We start from the raw sequence: 17094 nt of genomic DNA on the forward strand, positions 1-17094 counted from the left end.
TGCGTCATCGCTTCGCGGAAATACGGGGAGGCTTTTTCGGTTTTGGTGCTCGTAGAGAGGAACCGGAGAGCGGTGAGAAAACGGAAAACGGCGGAATGCGCGCGTGGTGAGAGCCGCGGGTCGGTGCCGGTGTTTAGCCGTAAGGAGCGCGGGGTAGGAGGCGGGCTGAGCGCGCCGCCGGTACCGGTGTTTCGGGAGCGGAGCGGGCCGGATCCGACATGTCCCTGTTCCAGTCTGCGCTGGATTTTCTGGCCGCGGCGGGGGCCGGGGGCGCCGGGTCCGCCGGAGCTGCGAGCCGGGACCAGAACGACTTCGTGGGGCAGATCGTGGAGCTCGGAGACACCAAGCTGCGGATCAAGCGGGTCATCGCGGAAGGTACAGTGAGAATACGCTGGGTGTCACGATTCAATGAGACCTGGGTTGTTTATTCCACCTTAAATTGGAGCGTTCCACCTTAAGTTTGAGCGTTCCACCTTAAACGGTGCAGCAGGTACATTCTGCATGTAACTTACATGTACCTGCTGCACCATTTAAGGTGGAACGCGCGAATTTAAGGTGGAACATGCGATTTAAGGTGGAATTGTTAATTCAGCGTATTCTACAGCGAATAAAACATGTATGTAGCTATATGTAAATATATATATAATAGTATAAAATAAAACACCTCAACGTGTATTAAACATGTAATAAAACACCTTTTAAACAATATTTAAAACCGCTAGCGTTAAGTTAAAAAAAAAACATAAGCGATGTCTGTTCTCGCTAGCTTAGCATATTTTAGCATCGTTAGCTTTAGCAGCCCAAAGCTCCGGTTTAGCTAGCTAACTACTTTATTCACTTTTAATCGTATTTTATCTATTCAAATATGGATTTTTACGATCTGAAACCCTTTTAGAACGAATTTAAATCTGGGGTTATGTCTTATTTTTGCTGGATTATCTTGCTAGCTAACCTAGATTTTTCTAGTCAAGGAGTAGCATTAGCATAGCTTAGCTTAGCCTTACTAGCTCTCTATTCGTTTCCTACTAGCTATACATAATAATAATGGTGTTTAGCTAAATTCGTATTGTAACACCAGATTAATCTGAAGTATTTGTCTAAATTAATCTAGAGTATTATTTTGAGCCTTATCTTTACTGAGCAAAGTGTTTGCCAACACTGCCGCTTTTCCACCTGCATATTTGATGGGATTTGATGCTAATCTAGTTAAGATAGTTGGTGCACTTGACTGTCTAATCCTGATTCTGGAATGGTGTTCACACTGCAGGTAGAACTGGTTTAATACATATTAAACGTATGTTTAAGCAAGAAATCTTGTCTGTCAGCGCTGTTTATTTATTTTTTTCCGCCTGAATATGTTATGGAATTTGATGCTAATTGCTGTGTGTCTGAGTCTGAAATAGTGTTCATATTATTCATGGCTTAAGTGGATTGATGTCCAGCTTGTGTAAATAGCAGAAATACACCTGGAATTAAATGTTTTCCTGTCTGTCACATATATATGCGATGGGATTTGATGTTTTAAATAGCTATGTGACTGTTTCCCTAATCCTCCTGATTCTGGAGTAGTGTTTTACACTACAGGTAGAACCGATTTAAACACATTAACCTTATGTAGACGGATGTCTAATGTGTCTGATCAGCTAAAATGCACTTTTGGATTTGACACTTTATCAACATTGCTGTTATCCCTGTTATAGCTTTTCCTGTCTTTCAGCACTGTTTTATTTTTCCATGTGCACTTTGTCCCATTCCTGAATCTGGAATAGTGTAGTTTACACTTCAAAATGGACCAAATGGTTTTAATATAATTCATATGTGAATGGATAACCAGCTTTTGTGTATTATATTTGACCTTTTTCTGTCTGTCAAAGCTGTTCTTTTTCCACTTGCATATTTCATGGTGATTGAAGTTAGCTAGACCACTGTTTTCCTAATTCTGATTCTGGAATAGTGTTCATACTACAGGTAGAAGTGGTATAAACACATGTGGATGGAATACTAGAGTTGTGTAGTTTTGGTCTGTTGTGAAAATTACATAGTGAAAATATATAGTACAGTATGTTTGCATGACTGCAATTAATTTTTGCTGATCTTAATATTGTCCATTATGTTTCTCTTAGCTGGTGAAACCTATTAACATAAATAAGCTGGCTCTGTTTAAAAACAGGTTTTATTTTTTTAGGAAACTAATTTATTTGTTTTTTTTATTTTACATTTCCAAAACATGACATTTAGACTATATATTGATATATGATATTTTGAAACAAGATACCCATATCTACCTTATCAGACTACAGCAGTTTAGCCCCACCCATCCAGCCAATAACTATTTAGTCCCACCCATTAAGTGTACAGCAAGTGTAGCTCCACATGTTCACTTTACAGCAGTTTAGACACATGGGAACTCATGTACACTGAAGTTATAAGGAGTGTTTCAGCCTGTACTGCCTTTTAAACAAAGGATAGTACAGGTCAGCCAGTAAGAACAGAGCTCATTTACATATAGGATACAATTAAAAAATATATATATATATTCTTAGAAATAATTAGGTGTTGTGGGGGGGAAATGCCTTCATTATTTTATTGTAAAAAATAAAAAAAAAATAAGACTTGTTTGTGGTTTATAAGCGATGCAGTTAACATCATGCTAATAAAGTGTACAAGCTTAGAGAAGTTGGTGGTGGTGTTTTGGCTGACTGGTCTGTAATTGTACAATAGGGGAAATTGTGTAATGTGATTTTTTTTTTGCTTGTGTCTGGGTTCTTTAGTATCAGTTTGATGGGAATTTATGAAATTATGTAGTTCCAAATAAATATAAAGTAAACATGAAGTGGGTGTGTTCGAATCCAGCTATTTGCTCCAAGGTATTAGGTGGCAGGTGCAGGAATGAACTTGATTCCATACAGAAGGCCTGTATCACAGAGAGCTGAATTTGTATCCCTAATTTGTTTTTTAAATGAAGTAGTGCAGTGGTTGTATGTCTTTTTAAATAGAGCATGTAAACATTATTATAGTGTTTAAATGTAAACTGTAGTCCATAAATGGCGGCACAGTGGCTTAGTGGTTAGTACGTCACCTCCCATCACTGGGGTCCTTGGTTCAAGTCCCTATCTGGGTGGATTTTCCATGTTCCCTGTGTAAAGCTCTGTTCACATTACAAGCCACTTTGCTCAAATCTAATTTTTTGCTCAGATCTGATTTGTCCGTCATGACGGTTCACATTCACCGAAAATCAGATTTGAGTTACTTCAGCCTTGTAATGTGAACGTAGCCTAAGTGTGTGTGTGACTGGATGCCATCCTCAGTATCAGTGCTGGATGCAGACCTCCAGATGGACGGTGGTTAACTCTTCCAGTTAAGAGTACGCTGTGTGTGATTGGCTGCTGCTTCTCACGGGTGTGTGTTGAGTGTGAGCAAAATGTATAATTAAATGTCCCTCTGGGGATAAGTGCCTACTTATCCCCACATACTTATTATAGGGTTTTCAAAACAAAAGAGATGTGTTTCAGTTTAGAGCTGCTGTGACCTTTCAGAAACATACAGGAGAGTTTAATACAGTATATGGTAATATAACAGTGAAGTTATAATAAGGTTATTAAGTTGAGACTACCTACTGCCAAAGTGGTTTTAACAAATTATAACACTCTGCTGCTTCTCTAGAGCTAGGTATAAATATGACTTATGTGAGAGAGTGTTTATATTTTACTGTTAAATCCATTGCAGCCTGTATTAACTCTGTCAGGATGGAATAAATAACAGTATATGGAGAATTCTGTATGTTCCTATTTGTTTTATGTTTTACCCACCATACTGAAGTTGTAGCGAACCGTAGGGTCTATACCTTGAATTATACGTGAATTGTGTATACCATTTAACCCCTAATACATATCCATTCAACCAGTGTTGATTATGATGTCCACAGTGGATCTTCCAGTGGTGTTTGGTGGTTGCTGGGGTATCATGGGTGATTGCTCTGAAATTTACAGTAGACTCCTGTTAGACATCACTGTATCGGAAGTTCTAAGTCTAAATCTGACGCACTGTAAAAGGTGTGCGCGAGTGTGTGCGCGAGTGTGTGCGCGAGTGTGTGCGCGAGTGTGTGCGCGAGTGTGTGCGCGAGTGTGTGCCACCTGTAACGTGAAACTTAAAAGGGCCCTTTTCATTCGTTGAGTAAAACCCGGCTATTCTTTTACTTATTGCCATGGCAACACCCCTCAGGAGTGAACAAACTCACCTGACTCTCTCTCTTTCTCTCTCTCTCTCTCTGTCTGTTTTTCTCTTTCTCTCTTTACCACTCTTTTTACCACTCTCTCTCTTATCTCTTACTCTCTACCTGTTTCTACCTCTCTTTATTTCTCTCTCACTCTCTAACTCTCTCTCTCTCTCTCTGTGGTGTTTGCTGAGTCAGTGGAGTGAGGAATATTTAGTACATTCCTCAGAGCTTCACCCAGAGAACCGGTTCTGCCGCCTGTAGAATCTGAATTGATTTTATATTAGTGCAGGTATTGATCTTTCCTTTCCTGGTTGTTTGTTTTTGGTAATATTGTTCTATATAGTTTGACTATAGTCAGGTTCTACCTGATCCAGGATGATGAGGGTCAGTTGCAGTTATTTACAGCAGTGCATCTGTTAATTCAGCTGCACTCGTCTGTTTAGCAGATTGATTGATGATGAACACTGTTAGTAACGCTGTTTTTCCTTCTCAAACGTCTGTCTGCTGTTTCTGAATGAATTAATGAATAAATCATTATTCAGTTTCCTTTCTGTGTGAATAGGTTCAGACTTTATTCTGTTTGTTTTGGCAACAGAAATGTTGCAAAGGAACCAGAAAAGTGTAAAGGAAGCTTTTACCTTCTGTTAGACGAGACACTGATTGACACAAAAATAATAAATACGTCATATTCAGATCCTTTCTACTGGTTTAGAACTGTTAGAACTACTATTAAAGGCGTGACTGCTGCACTCCACCACTGTTTAAACCACTGAACAAAATACAGAATGTTGAGATATTATGTAGATGTCGGGGTAGATTTTAGGGCAGATATTAAGTAGTTATTGGTTAGACATTGGGTAGAGATTAGGGTAGATATTAGGTACACATTGGTTAGATATTAGGGTATACATTGGGTATTATATTGTATTATATATTGGTTGAATATTATAGTAGACATTGATTAGATATTAGGGTAGATATTGGGTATATGTTAGGTAGACATTGGTTAGACATTAGGGTAGATATTGGGTATATGTTAGGTAGACATTGGTTAGATATTAAGGTAGCCATTGGTTACCTATTATGGTACATATTGGTTAGATATTATGGTAGATATTGGGTATATGTTAGGTAGACATTGGTTAGATATTATGGTAGATATTGGGTATATGTTAGGTAGACATTGGTTAGATATTAGGGTAGATATTGGGTATATGTTAGGTAGACATTGGTTAGATATGGGAGACATTGGGTAGATGTTAGGGTAGATATTAGGTAGACATTGGTTAGATATCAGGTTAGATATTACAGTAGGTATTAGGTAGATATTAGGTAGACATTAGGGTATATATTAGAATAGATATAGGGTAGATATTATGCTAGATATTGATTAGATGTTAAGTAGTTATTGGGTAAACATTGGGTAGACAGGAGGGTATATAGTAGAATATAAGATATTAGGGTAGACATTGATAGGTGTTAACTGCTCTAACTGACATCAGATAAATATTAACTGCTGAAGTTGATGTTAGATGTTGATTACTCCAGCTTATAGCTGTTAACGGTTTCTGCTGATAAGTTTTTTTTTTTAAGCAACACTCAGCAGTAGGGGTGTGATGACGGTCATCTCAAGACGAAACTCAATATTGTGCTCATATATATATATATATATATATATATATATATATATATATATATATATATATATATATATATATATATATATATAATTTATTTATTTATTTCAAATATGAAGTATGATTAAAACTTACGTAATGCAAAACTGCAGGTGATTTTTTTTATATTTTGTAAGTAATTATTTTGTAATGGATGTTAGTTAAGCTTTACTCTGATTATATAACACTGTGTTCTGTGTTGTGTTCTGTGTGCTCAGGGGGCTTCGCGTTCGTGTATGAAGCTCAGGATCTCGGCAGCGGGAAAGACTTCGCTCTGAAGGTAAGAGTTAGAGTTTAACCTCATATTAAACTTTCTGTAATGTTCTCTACTGTAGTTTATTATCACCTGTGATGTAACTCACTCATATCTACAGGATGTAGATAGATTTATACTAATCATATTGCTCTGTTTTTTTTGGTTTGTTTACTTGTTTACAGAGACTTCTGTCTAATGAGGAGGAGAAGAACAAGGCCATCATCCAGGAAGTCTGCTTTATGGTAATTTGTCATCATCACTGCTTTGAAAGTCAGATTTTCACTTAGGATGCATTTTATTTTTGGCAGCTGTCTACTCCAAGTTTAATAGTTAATCAGACTAATTTATTTAAAATATTAAACTCAGGTTTATGTGCTGTACTTTTGTTGTTTGCTAAAGGTGTGTAGTTTTATTCAGTAGTGAAATACTAGGTGTGTTGCTGTACCTGTGTGCTCTGTAAATGTTGTACCTCTGTACGATTGTTTTTGTACCTGTTTTTCGCCAGCTGTCTGGTATTAGTACACATCTTAATTATAGAAATGTTTGCTGTACCTGTAAACTCTAAATAAAGCATGCCAGGTTATAATCTTTTGTGCCTGTGTGCTCTATTTTTTATGCAATATCTGAAACCTAGGTCCATTTATTGTACCTCTGTAGGTTTTGGTACTCTAGGGTACTCTAGGGTATTAAAGGTGTGTGGTTGTAGATAGTTTCCTAAACGTGTATACAGTACTGCTTGTACCTGTGTGCTCTATTCAAAAGGTGTCTTGTTTTAGGCAGTATCCTAATCATGAGTATTCTTGCTGTGCCTTTCTGCTCTAAACACCAGGGATCTGGTTTATTTAGTGTCCTAAATCCTGCTGCTGTTGTTGTGCTTGTGTACTCTATTTATTGTACTATATTTATTTAGTATCCCACACTCAGGTGCATGCGTTGTACCTCCTGCCTTAATGTAGTGCTAATTTAAATCCAGATGAATATATATTTGTTTGCTATTCAAAAATTCCAGTGCATTTGTTGTACCTTTTTGCTCTGTTTAAAAGCTGTATAATTGTATTCAGTATCCTAAACTCAGGCGCTTGTGTTGTACCTCTGTAGAAAAAGCTGTCTGGTCATCCTAATGTGGTCCAGTTCTGCTCAGCTGCTTCCATCAGCAAAGAGGAGTCCGACACCGGCCAGGCCGAGTTCCTCATCCTCACAGAGCTGTGTAAAGGTACACACACACACACTATACACACACACACACACACACACACACACACACTGACAGTAACTGACGGGGAATGGATGTGTAAAGCTGACTCGCTAGTTTTTCTGTACATGGAAGATGAAAACACTTCACACACTCCTAACACACTCACACACACTTCCTGTTGCTTCCCCCCCTCCTTCCTGCAGGTCAGCTGGTGGACTTTGTGAAGAAGGTGGAGCTGAAGGGGCCGATGTCATGTGACACCATACTGAAGATATTCTACCAGTCGTGTCGCGCTGTGCAGCACATGCACAAACAGAAACCACCGGTCATACACCGAGACCTGAAGGTGAAGCCCCGCCCACTACTCACAACATTAGTACAGTAGTACACAGTGAAGTAAAGCAGCCGGCGGTAAAGATCTGACCTGGATCAGTCAGGCTGGTCAGTAAGTGATGAAGGAGTTAAATAAGTTGTTTTTGCCGTTTAAGATCTTCACTTCCAGTCAAAAAACGGAAATGATCGAAATCTAGTGTACACAATTCTGCAGTGAACTGCCAGAGCCTTTACAGAGAACAAGCTAAATAAAATTTTAAATAAAAAATAATTTTATTATTGTAAGGAAAAGAATGTTTTCCAAACTCTTACTCTGTAGGAAGGCTCCAGTAAAGTGTATACTAAATATAATATATAAAATTGTGATTATTAATAATAATAATAATAATAATAATAATAAGGGACATAAATAAATCTTTTACCTTCTAAAAAATACTTCTGTAGTGTTTACCATGGGCAGTGTTAAATGATGATACCCAGTGTAACAGGTGCCATATTATAAACATGAACTTTTTTAATTTTTTGATATTGCCTAGCCCTTTAATAATATGTGTGTGTGTCTGTGTGTCTCTGTGTGTGTGTGTGTGTGTGTGTGTGTGGACAGATCGAGAATCTGCTGATCAGCCAGCAGGGGACGATAAAGCTGTGTGATTTCGGGAGCTCCACCACCGTGGCTCATTATCCGGACTACAACTGGTCCGCTCAGAAGAGATCCATGGTGGAGGACGAGGTGAGACCCGGCGCTGGAACCATCCCTCACCAGCTAATCCTGTTTATACCATTTCCCCCAATCACAAACACCGTCCATCAGCTGACACACACACACACACATTGTGCTAATATCATATTCAGTATTACGGAAACCAGAGATATGAATATTATGGTGTTTCAGTGCACCATATGATGGACAAAAGTGTTGGGACAGCTGCTTATTCAGTGTAAAAGAGTGTTAAAAAAGTGTTTGTGCTGCTTTTGTTGGAGTACCGTAATTTTCAAACTATAAGACACACTTGATTTATAGCGCATTTTGTAACACTAGTAAGGAACAGGGGTGGCACCATGTTTTCCTTCTAATTCAGCCTGTAAAGCTGAGGTAAGTAAACAAAATTCTAAGTCGTAAAAAAACAAGTCAAACGAGCGCTGGATGTTAATCTACACAGATTTCTCTTATGAAAACTGTTTATTTGGGTGAGTAAAGCATTTCCAAAGCCAGGGTGATATTAGCTAGCAGTTCGTCTCGCGTAGCTTGTTTTAACATGATGAACACGCAGACCTCAGTCTGATATACTCACCTCTGTACGATGAAAGAGCAAGCGCTTTTAGAGGCTAATGCTACGGCTGCTCCAGCAGTGTTAGCCGAGGTTAGCAGCAGGCTAATTATAGGCGATTATACTCACTTCTGAACAGCTAAAGAGCTAGCACTAAAAACATTATTCAGATTTCATTATGGGAAGATGGGCAACATATTGTTATTCTTTTGTCTAACTGCGCTTTATATACATGTGATTTACATAATCTGTACAAATGTAATAAATCTGTAACAATGAGTACTTCAGTAGTTACACTGTTATTACATTAGTTATTAATGTTTAATTATACTGTATTATAAAGTGGGGCTGATATTTGTATAATGTGGTAGTGGATATCAGGGTAAAGGTAAAAAGCGGAGTGAATTTGAGTGTGTGTGTGTGTGTTTGAGACAGATGTGTCACTGGGCTAATGTAGTGTGTGTGTTTGTGTGTGTGTGTTATTTGATTAACGTTCTCCATCATTTCCTGATGAACTAAATCAAGACTAACTGTTCAGAGCTCCACTCTAATTACACACACTGTGTAAACAGTCAACATGGCAACCCGCCAGCTCTAGCTCTGCTTTTGTGTGTGTGTGTGTGTGTGTGTGTGTGTGTGTGTGTGTGTGTGTGTGTGGCAGGTGATGTCTGTGTGAGATGGTGTGAGATTAGATTAACAGGTAGTGTTTAATCATCAGTGGTGGATAAATACAGAATACCATGTAGCTTTATCATTAGAAACTGCAAGATTTCATACTGTGTGTGTGTGTGTGTGTGTGTGTGTGTTCCAGATCACCAGAAACACGACGCCAGCCTACAGGACTCCGGAGATGATTGACCTCTATTCCAACTTCCCAATCAACGAGAAACAGGACATATGGGTGAGATTAGTGTGTGTGTGTGTGTGTGTCTGTGTGCATTTCTTAGAACTATTTCCTGTATGTTGTATGAGTGTAAATGAGCATGTGTGTGTGTGTGTGTGTGTTCCCTGTGGTTTTAACTAGGTACAAACTATATCATGACATTGTAATATGGTGATTTAAAGAATCCTGATTATAATAATACAGGGTTTCAGACTAACCCCCTCACACTGTCCTGGGGCTTTTTCAAAATAAAAGCTCTTTTTCAGTATGGATTATTTGTTTTCAGTTTAAAACAGTTTTTTGTTGTTTAAGATGCTGGTGAAAATATGACTGGTGGTTTTCCTATTGCTTTGCTAAGCTTAGCTAACTCTAACCCTTACACTGCAAAAAAAGGAGGATCAACACAATGCTAGTGGGAGAAAAAACCCTAAAAAGTAAATAATAAATAATTGTGGTTGGTGGATCACCATGTCAGCCAACTGTGGAGCTTCAACATTGGCAATGGTAATCAGAGAAACTGCACCACTCATTGTCTAACAGTCAAACTGTGCTTTTAAGACATGCAGCAAACAGCAAGAAGGCTGTGAGAAAAGGAAAGTTAGTCTGGAGTTCTGATAATGTTGAATGAAGCTGTATTCTGTATGGAAAAAAAACTGGCTGTGATGCTTTTAAGCTTTTTTTTGTTTGTTTTATTTTAATGTTACAATATTTAATCTGACAGTCTTGGTCTGATGGTGTGTTCTGATTGGTTATACAGGCTCTGGGCTGTATCCTGTACCTGCTGTGTTTTAAGCAGCACCCGTTTGAGGAGGGGGCGAAGCTGCAGATTGTTAACGGCAAATACAGCATCCCTCAGAACGACACGCGCTACACCGTCTTCCACCAGCTCATCCGTCAGTACTGCTCTCCGCCGTCTGTCTGTCTGTCCACTGTGTCATCGTGTGTGTGTGTGTGTATTGTGTGTTTGAATCGGTCCCTGTCGTGTGTCTGTTTCAGGGTCCATGTTGAAGATAAACCCGGAGGAACGTCTGTCCATCACAGAGTTGGTGAATCAGCTGCAGGAAATCGCTGCCGCCAGAAACGTCAACCCCAAATCCCCGGTCACTGAGGTAACGCTCGCAGAAATCTAATCAAAATCCAAATCAAATTTATTCCTCTAATGAGACTTTTACAACTGATGATGTAGCAAAGCAGCTTCACACAAATCTGTTAGCAGACCAAAGAATCGGAGCTATTCTAGTCATGAATTTACCTCAGCAATTCTATTCTAATCATAAATTTATCTCAGCAGAGAATTTACCTCAGTAGTGCTGTCGTCTAGTCACACATTTTCCTCAGCAAAACTAGTCTTATCATGCATTTACCTCAGAGATGCAGCTCTAATCATAAATTTACTTTAAAGGTGCATTTTAAAGCATGATTTCACCTCAGCAAAGCTATTCTATAAATTATTTTACCTAATTTTACCTCTAATCATAAATTTACCTTAGAGATGCAGCTCTTATTATGGATTTACCTCAGCAAAGCTATTCTAATTATGAATATTATATTAATGTAATTTAATGTCATTTTAACAAATTGTGGTGTGTGTGTGTGTGTGTGGAGGGTTCTGTCACACACAGTGATTAAACTTGTGGGTAATGTTCAATGAAGCTTTATTGGAGCTACTCGTACAAACAGACCTCCCTTTCAGAGAGAACACACACACACTCACACGCACACACACACTCTCTCACACACACAGACTCCCTCATTTCTCTAAAAAGCCTTCAGACCTCTCTCTTTCTCTCTTTTCTGTCCATTCGTCTATCCCTCCATCCTCAGACAAAGGGATGCCTTTCTCTCTCTCTCTCTTTTTCTCTCTCTCAGTAAATGATGTCACATTATGAGTGAGTGATCAGAGTGGGGGGGGGGGTATATTGGGTGTTTATTTCAGTAAGGAGACAGTAATAATATGATTTAATTGGCTGCAGCTTCACTTCTGTCCTGATTTTCAGATTAAATAACAGGTGTGAAACCACCGAGAACCAAAGCCTCGGAAAGAGGTGGATCAGCTCATTCACTGTTCTGTTAATTTGTAGTATAAAAGTACTTTTCTAGACGTTTTGAAATGTTTTGATTTATTATAGGAGGTTAGGTCATGTTATTGTTCTTTCATTAAACAATAGAAGAAGAAAAAGAAGAAAGTCTCTTTTACACTCGTTCTGCACAAAAGTACAGGTTACACTTACGGATGGCTGGGGCATCCCTGCTGGTTGACGTTAATGTGCGTGTGTGTGTGTTGTGTGTGTGTGTGTGTGTGTGTGTGTGTGGGGGGGGGGGGGGGGGGGGGACATTAGACTGAGTTGATCTGGGTTAAGTGGGGGTTTCTCTCTGGTCTGGATTAGAGAGAAAGAGAGAGAGCGGGCGAGAGAGCAGTAGTAGTAAAGCTTTTGTCTCGTGAGCATCTGTCTCCTCCTCCTTTCTCTCTCTCTCTTTCTTTCCATCTATCTATCTGTTTACAACCTCTCTCTCTCTCTCTCCCTCCCTCTCTCTGTCTCACACACACACACACACACACACAAACACTCCTGAGTCTCTCAGTGTGTTGTGCTCCTCAGGCTGGAGGGATGGGACGGTTTGTTCACTGAGTGGACGGTCCATGTTGTGGACGCTGGTGTAGTTATAGTGTGAGTGTGTGTGTGTTGGGGTGTGTGTTAGTGTGTGTGTGTGTGTGTGTGTGTGTGTGTGTGATCATGAGTCTGCTGAGTGCGTATTACTGTCTGAAACCGACGTTTGATGGATATGAATCTCTGCAGCTGCTGGAGCAGAACGGCGGCTTCGGCAACAACACGGCCCAGCTGCCCGCGCAGATCAACAACATACACAATGCAGGTGAGCGTGAGTGTGTGAGAGCAAGTGTAAGTGCGAGAGAGTGTGTAAGTGAGCGAGTGTGAAAGCAACAGCGAGAGCATGAGTGTGTGAGGACGAGTGTGAGAGTGAGCACAAGTGTGAGCAAAAGTGTGCGAGAGCGAGAATGAGCGTGTGTGTGTGTGTGTTTGAGCAAGAGAGTGTGTGAGCGTGAGTGTGTCAGAGCTCAGACTGATATCTAATACTGGTCTATAGTATTGTTCTCTGATCTGGGGTGTCTGTATTTGATGATTGATTTGCACAAAAATCAAAATGTTTCAATATGTTTACTTGCTGTTTTGTATTATTATAAAATAAACGCTTCTGACATTAAAACAGTATCTGCACCCACAAGAAATGACCTGACAGGATTGAAAAGTCTGTTACACGTGTTTTATACATGCGTTATACATGCGTTATACATGCATTACACACTACTTCTGTATTATTTTGTGTAGATCAATAAATATAACCTGTAAAATCAGTCTAAATTTATAATCCTGATCCTGATCACTTTCACCTTCCCTCTGGGTGCAGCTATTTTTGTGATGAGTGTATATCGTGTTTTTACTTTTACTTATATTTTGAAAACAGAATACAATATATAGTTTATTTCATTGTAATTAATTACGTGCAAACAATGCATCATACCAGCCACTTAACATGACCAAAGCGCTGCAACCACTTAGCAACTGCTTAACAACACCAGGGGGACCACCGTATTATACATATTAACACGGAGCGGTGTACTGAGCTCAAGGACTGAAAACACACAGACACACTCGCTGCGTGTGAATGAGAGTTCTGTTACAGATTAACCGCTATTACTCCATCACCTGATGGACAGACAGATGGCACAAACACACACACACACACACACACACACACACACACACACACACACACACACATCATGATCATGATCAGCCATCATTCCAGCAGTACCCCTCTTTAACCCACACTGGTCAAAGGCAGTCAAACATTTTTAACACAGATTAATCACATTACCAAATTTGGTCACAACCTCCTCCCGTAATTTACTCATTTTACAGAGCCAGGTGGCAGATTTTTTTTTTATTTTTTAGTAATGTTAACACAGTACTGTTTACTAATGCTGAGGTTAGAAGGTTGTTAACTTTTTATTAACGCTAATATACGGTTTAAATCTCCCTATTTCTCTTATGCACAGACGCACACTTGTGCACACACAAGCACATAATACCAAATTGTTAAAGGTGGAATATAAGGCAAGCGTTCATTTCATCCATCCACATTTATCTTAATTAGTTTTATATTCAATCATGATTAATACTATTTATTCTGTAAGCGACCAATAATAAAAATATAATTTTATCTTGCAATCAATCTAACATTGATTCTGAATCCTGAATTCATTAGAAGTGGAGTCTACAATTTTGAGATTCTAGAATTAAGTCTATTTGCAGACTATTTTTTTTCCCCTTCTTTGACAAAATCTCCATTTTAAAATGCTGTTTAGTTCAGGACTAGTCTTAATCCCTGTCTAAGAAACTGACTCATAGGGATTAAATTGAATTAAATGAATATATTTTAATTGATAGTAAAATTCCTGTATAGATATTTACACAGTGACCCTCTCCATCAGTCGCCCCCCAACTCTGTATCCCAGGGTTTCTCTCCGGCCTGTAAGAGGATTTACCCTCTGATCACCATCTGTTTATACACACACACACACACACACACACACACACACACACACACACACACACGGTTTACTCCTGACCCCGCTGTGATCTTTGTTCAGATGAGGTTAAACGGTCTGTTGTTTACTTGTATTTGGACATGAATTACTGTGTATACTGTAACTGCTACACATATTTATACGTGTGTGTGTGTGTGTGCTGTAGGTGTGTACAGTGGTGACCCAGACCAGGGAATGGGTGGAGGATTCTTGGACATCCTTAAAGGCGGGACTGAACGCTTTCTCACAAACATTAAAGACACGTCCTCTAAAGTCATCCAGTCTGTAGCCAGGTGAGACACACACACACACACACACACACACACACACACACTAACATTAAGCTTAAACACACACTCAACCCCAAAACCCAGATTCATCTTGCTTTTATGTATTTATGTTTATTTGTTTGTGTGTTTGTTAGTTTGAGCCAGAATGGTCAGATTTGTTGTTTTTTTATGTACATTTTGCACAAAAAGTAAAAAAAAAAAGTGTGTTGGGTATATTATTTCTGCTGCTGCTGCTCTTTAACATCAGCGTCAGTTTAGGAGCATGAACTGTCTATCAGACTACTGTCAGATATACTGTAAATCACATTTAAAAGATTAAAAAGTGGACTTGGGAATTTGCCACAGATTATGAAAAAAGTCCATAAAAAGTCCATATAATAATATATATGTATATAGGGTCTCATTTTTTTACATTACTATTTTTTTATTAATATAATTGTTCATTTTTTGGGGGGCATCACTTTACTTGGATAGTCCATCATAGATGCCTTCTAGATACCTACCTAACATTCTACTTACATTAAACTGAATATTTATCATATACTGTATAACTGAAGTCTTAGCTGAATGTAATTGATTATTAATGCTTATACTAACCTTTCCCTTAACCTCAAATCAACTCTGAAACTTTTGAAGGTTAAGAGTTAAGTGTAGAGTTATATTCATTAGAGAATTATGTACATTCAACTAAGAGTTCAATTATATTTAATGAACATTTACTTAAATTCAAATAGCAATTCCTTTTTTTTAAGCTTAGAATTATTATTTTAACAGAATCCCTGATTTTTCCATCTCTTCTATATTTTCCCATATAGAATCACTACATTACTACACTATAGCACAGGCCACGCCTCCACAGTGATAAATTAATCCTGACTGCTAGTAGCCCCTCCCACTTCAAATTATTGCATCAGAAAATGTTTTTAATAACTTTAAATAAACTTTAAATAAAAACTTCTAGATGCTAGATTAAATCTTCAGCATCATTTCACTCATAGTGCTCCTCTAAAAAGCTTTTTGGATTATTATGCAGATTTATAATTCTGTGTTCAATCTAAGGTGTAGCCTGCATGCTAAGTGCTCTGTGTTGCTGTTAGCATTTATACCTGTGTATATATACCAGGTGTCTCCATCACTCTGTTGCCCAGTCGACCAATCACAGCTGCTGCAGTCTGCATTGCCATCACAAGCAATTACATTCATAGATTTAACACAGAAGTATAAATCAGCCTTTAGGCCCCGCCCACCACGTTTTAAACCCCTCCTATTTCTTCTTTTTTTTTTTTTTTTGTAGTTTTTGTTGATCATTTAGTTATTTTTCGTTTTTCATTTGTTTTTTGTTCATTCTGTTCCCAAATCACATGTCATGGTCATGTAACTCCGCCCACCCCTTGCAGTCCCAGGTAACTATTGGCCACCGCTGTGTTGTGTGTTCACACTGCGAGTGTGTGTGTGTGTGTGTGTGTTGAGCTCCACTGCTTTTTAGTGCGGTTTGTCCATAAACACAGTCTGTTCCCATAAACACTAATTCAGTTTGCATTTAATTGTGTAGAGTTGTTTGTGCAAAACATCTTGCTGTGTGTGTGTGTGTGTGTGTGTGTGTGTGTGTGGCAGTAGATGTAGTACAGATGCTCTCTGGACTGTATCAGGTGAGTGTGTGTGAGTGTGTGTGTGTGTGAGGCTGAGTGTGAGGTCAGTAGGTTCTGGATGGTCAGTGATTGGTTGAGGTGGATCTGCTGGTTCTGGTTCTGCTGGTTTAGTTAATGACTGTGTTCTGTGTGTGTTTGTTCTGTTCAGCTACGCTAAAGGAGATCTGGACCTGTCCTACATCACCTCCAGAATAGCAGGTAAGTCAGACATGGATATACTTTAGAGTAGTCTGAGGGGGAATGAGTTTTGATGGGAGCCATGATGCTCTTGAATGCATCCCATCCAGGAGGGGAAAAAAACACTCTCCACCCACTCAAAAAAATGATTGGTCTGTTCTCTGCAAAGAGTCAGCCAATCAGAACCCTCTCTGTTTTACATGCGCTTCATGAATATGCACACGAGGGGGCGTGGCTTTCCCTCCCTCTCCCTATCTTTCCCTGTCTTTTCACGTCATTGGGGGGAAAAAAACTCTGTCTCACCTGCGTGCATGTGCTAGATTCTGGGAGATTTTGTTTTACTGTTATTGATATGCGGTAGATCCTGCAACTTCCGAAAGACTTGAGATCTGTGTTATAACATGCTGCTTTTGACACTTATCAAAAATAAGTTGTAACCATAGTGGTCAGGTTGGTCCATTACATTTTGAAAGAATAGAGAAAAAACAGCATACTGTATTAATTGAGTGTAAATTGTATTAGTCTATTATTTAATAATAACG

General features: G+C 38.9%; 1 protein-coding gene across 2 annotated transcripts in view; it reads left to right on the forward strand.

Annotated features, from left to right (window-relative positions):
- The window catches only part of gak (cyclin G associated kinase), a 33688-nt gene continuing 16594 nt past the window's right edge, over positions 1-17094 (forward strand). For both annotated transcript variants that reach the window (XM_049470872.1, XM_049470873.1), the window contains exons 1-12: positions 1-375; positions 6111-6172; positions 6331-6390; positions 7247-7361; positions 7547-7689; positions 8281-8406; positions 9756-9845; positions 10585-10720; positions 10824-10936; positions 12626-12701; positions 14603-14729; positions 16524-16573. In XM_049470872.1, coding sequence (XP_049326829.1) covers positions 219-375; positions 6111-6172; positions 6331-6390; positions 7247-7361; positions 7547-7689; positions 8281-8406; positions 9756-9845; positions 10585-10720; positions 10824-10936; positions 12626-12701; positions 14603-14729; positions 16524-16573 — 1255 coding nt within the window. In that variant the 5' untranslated portion in view covers positions 1-218. The remainder of the gene's footprint in view (positions 376-6110; positions 6173-6330; positions 6391-7246; positions 7362-7546; positions 7690-8280; positions 8407-9755; positions 9846-10584; positions 10721-10823; positions 10937-12625; positions 12702-14602; positions 14730-16523; positions 16574-17094) is intronic.

This window comes from Astyanax mexicanus, chromosome 22 (genome assembly GCF_023375975.1).
Source record: "Astyanax mexicanus isolate ESR-SI-001 chromosome 22, AstMex3_surface, whole genome shotgun sequence".
In the NCBI taxonomy this organism is placed as follows: Eukaryota; Metazoa; Chordata; class Actinopteri; order Characiformes; family Acestrorhamphidae; genus Astyanax; species Astyanax mexicanus.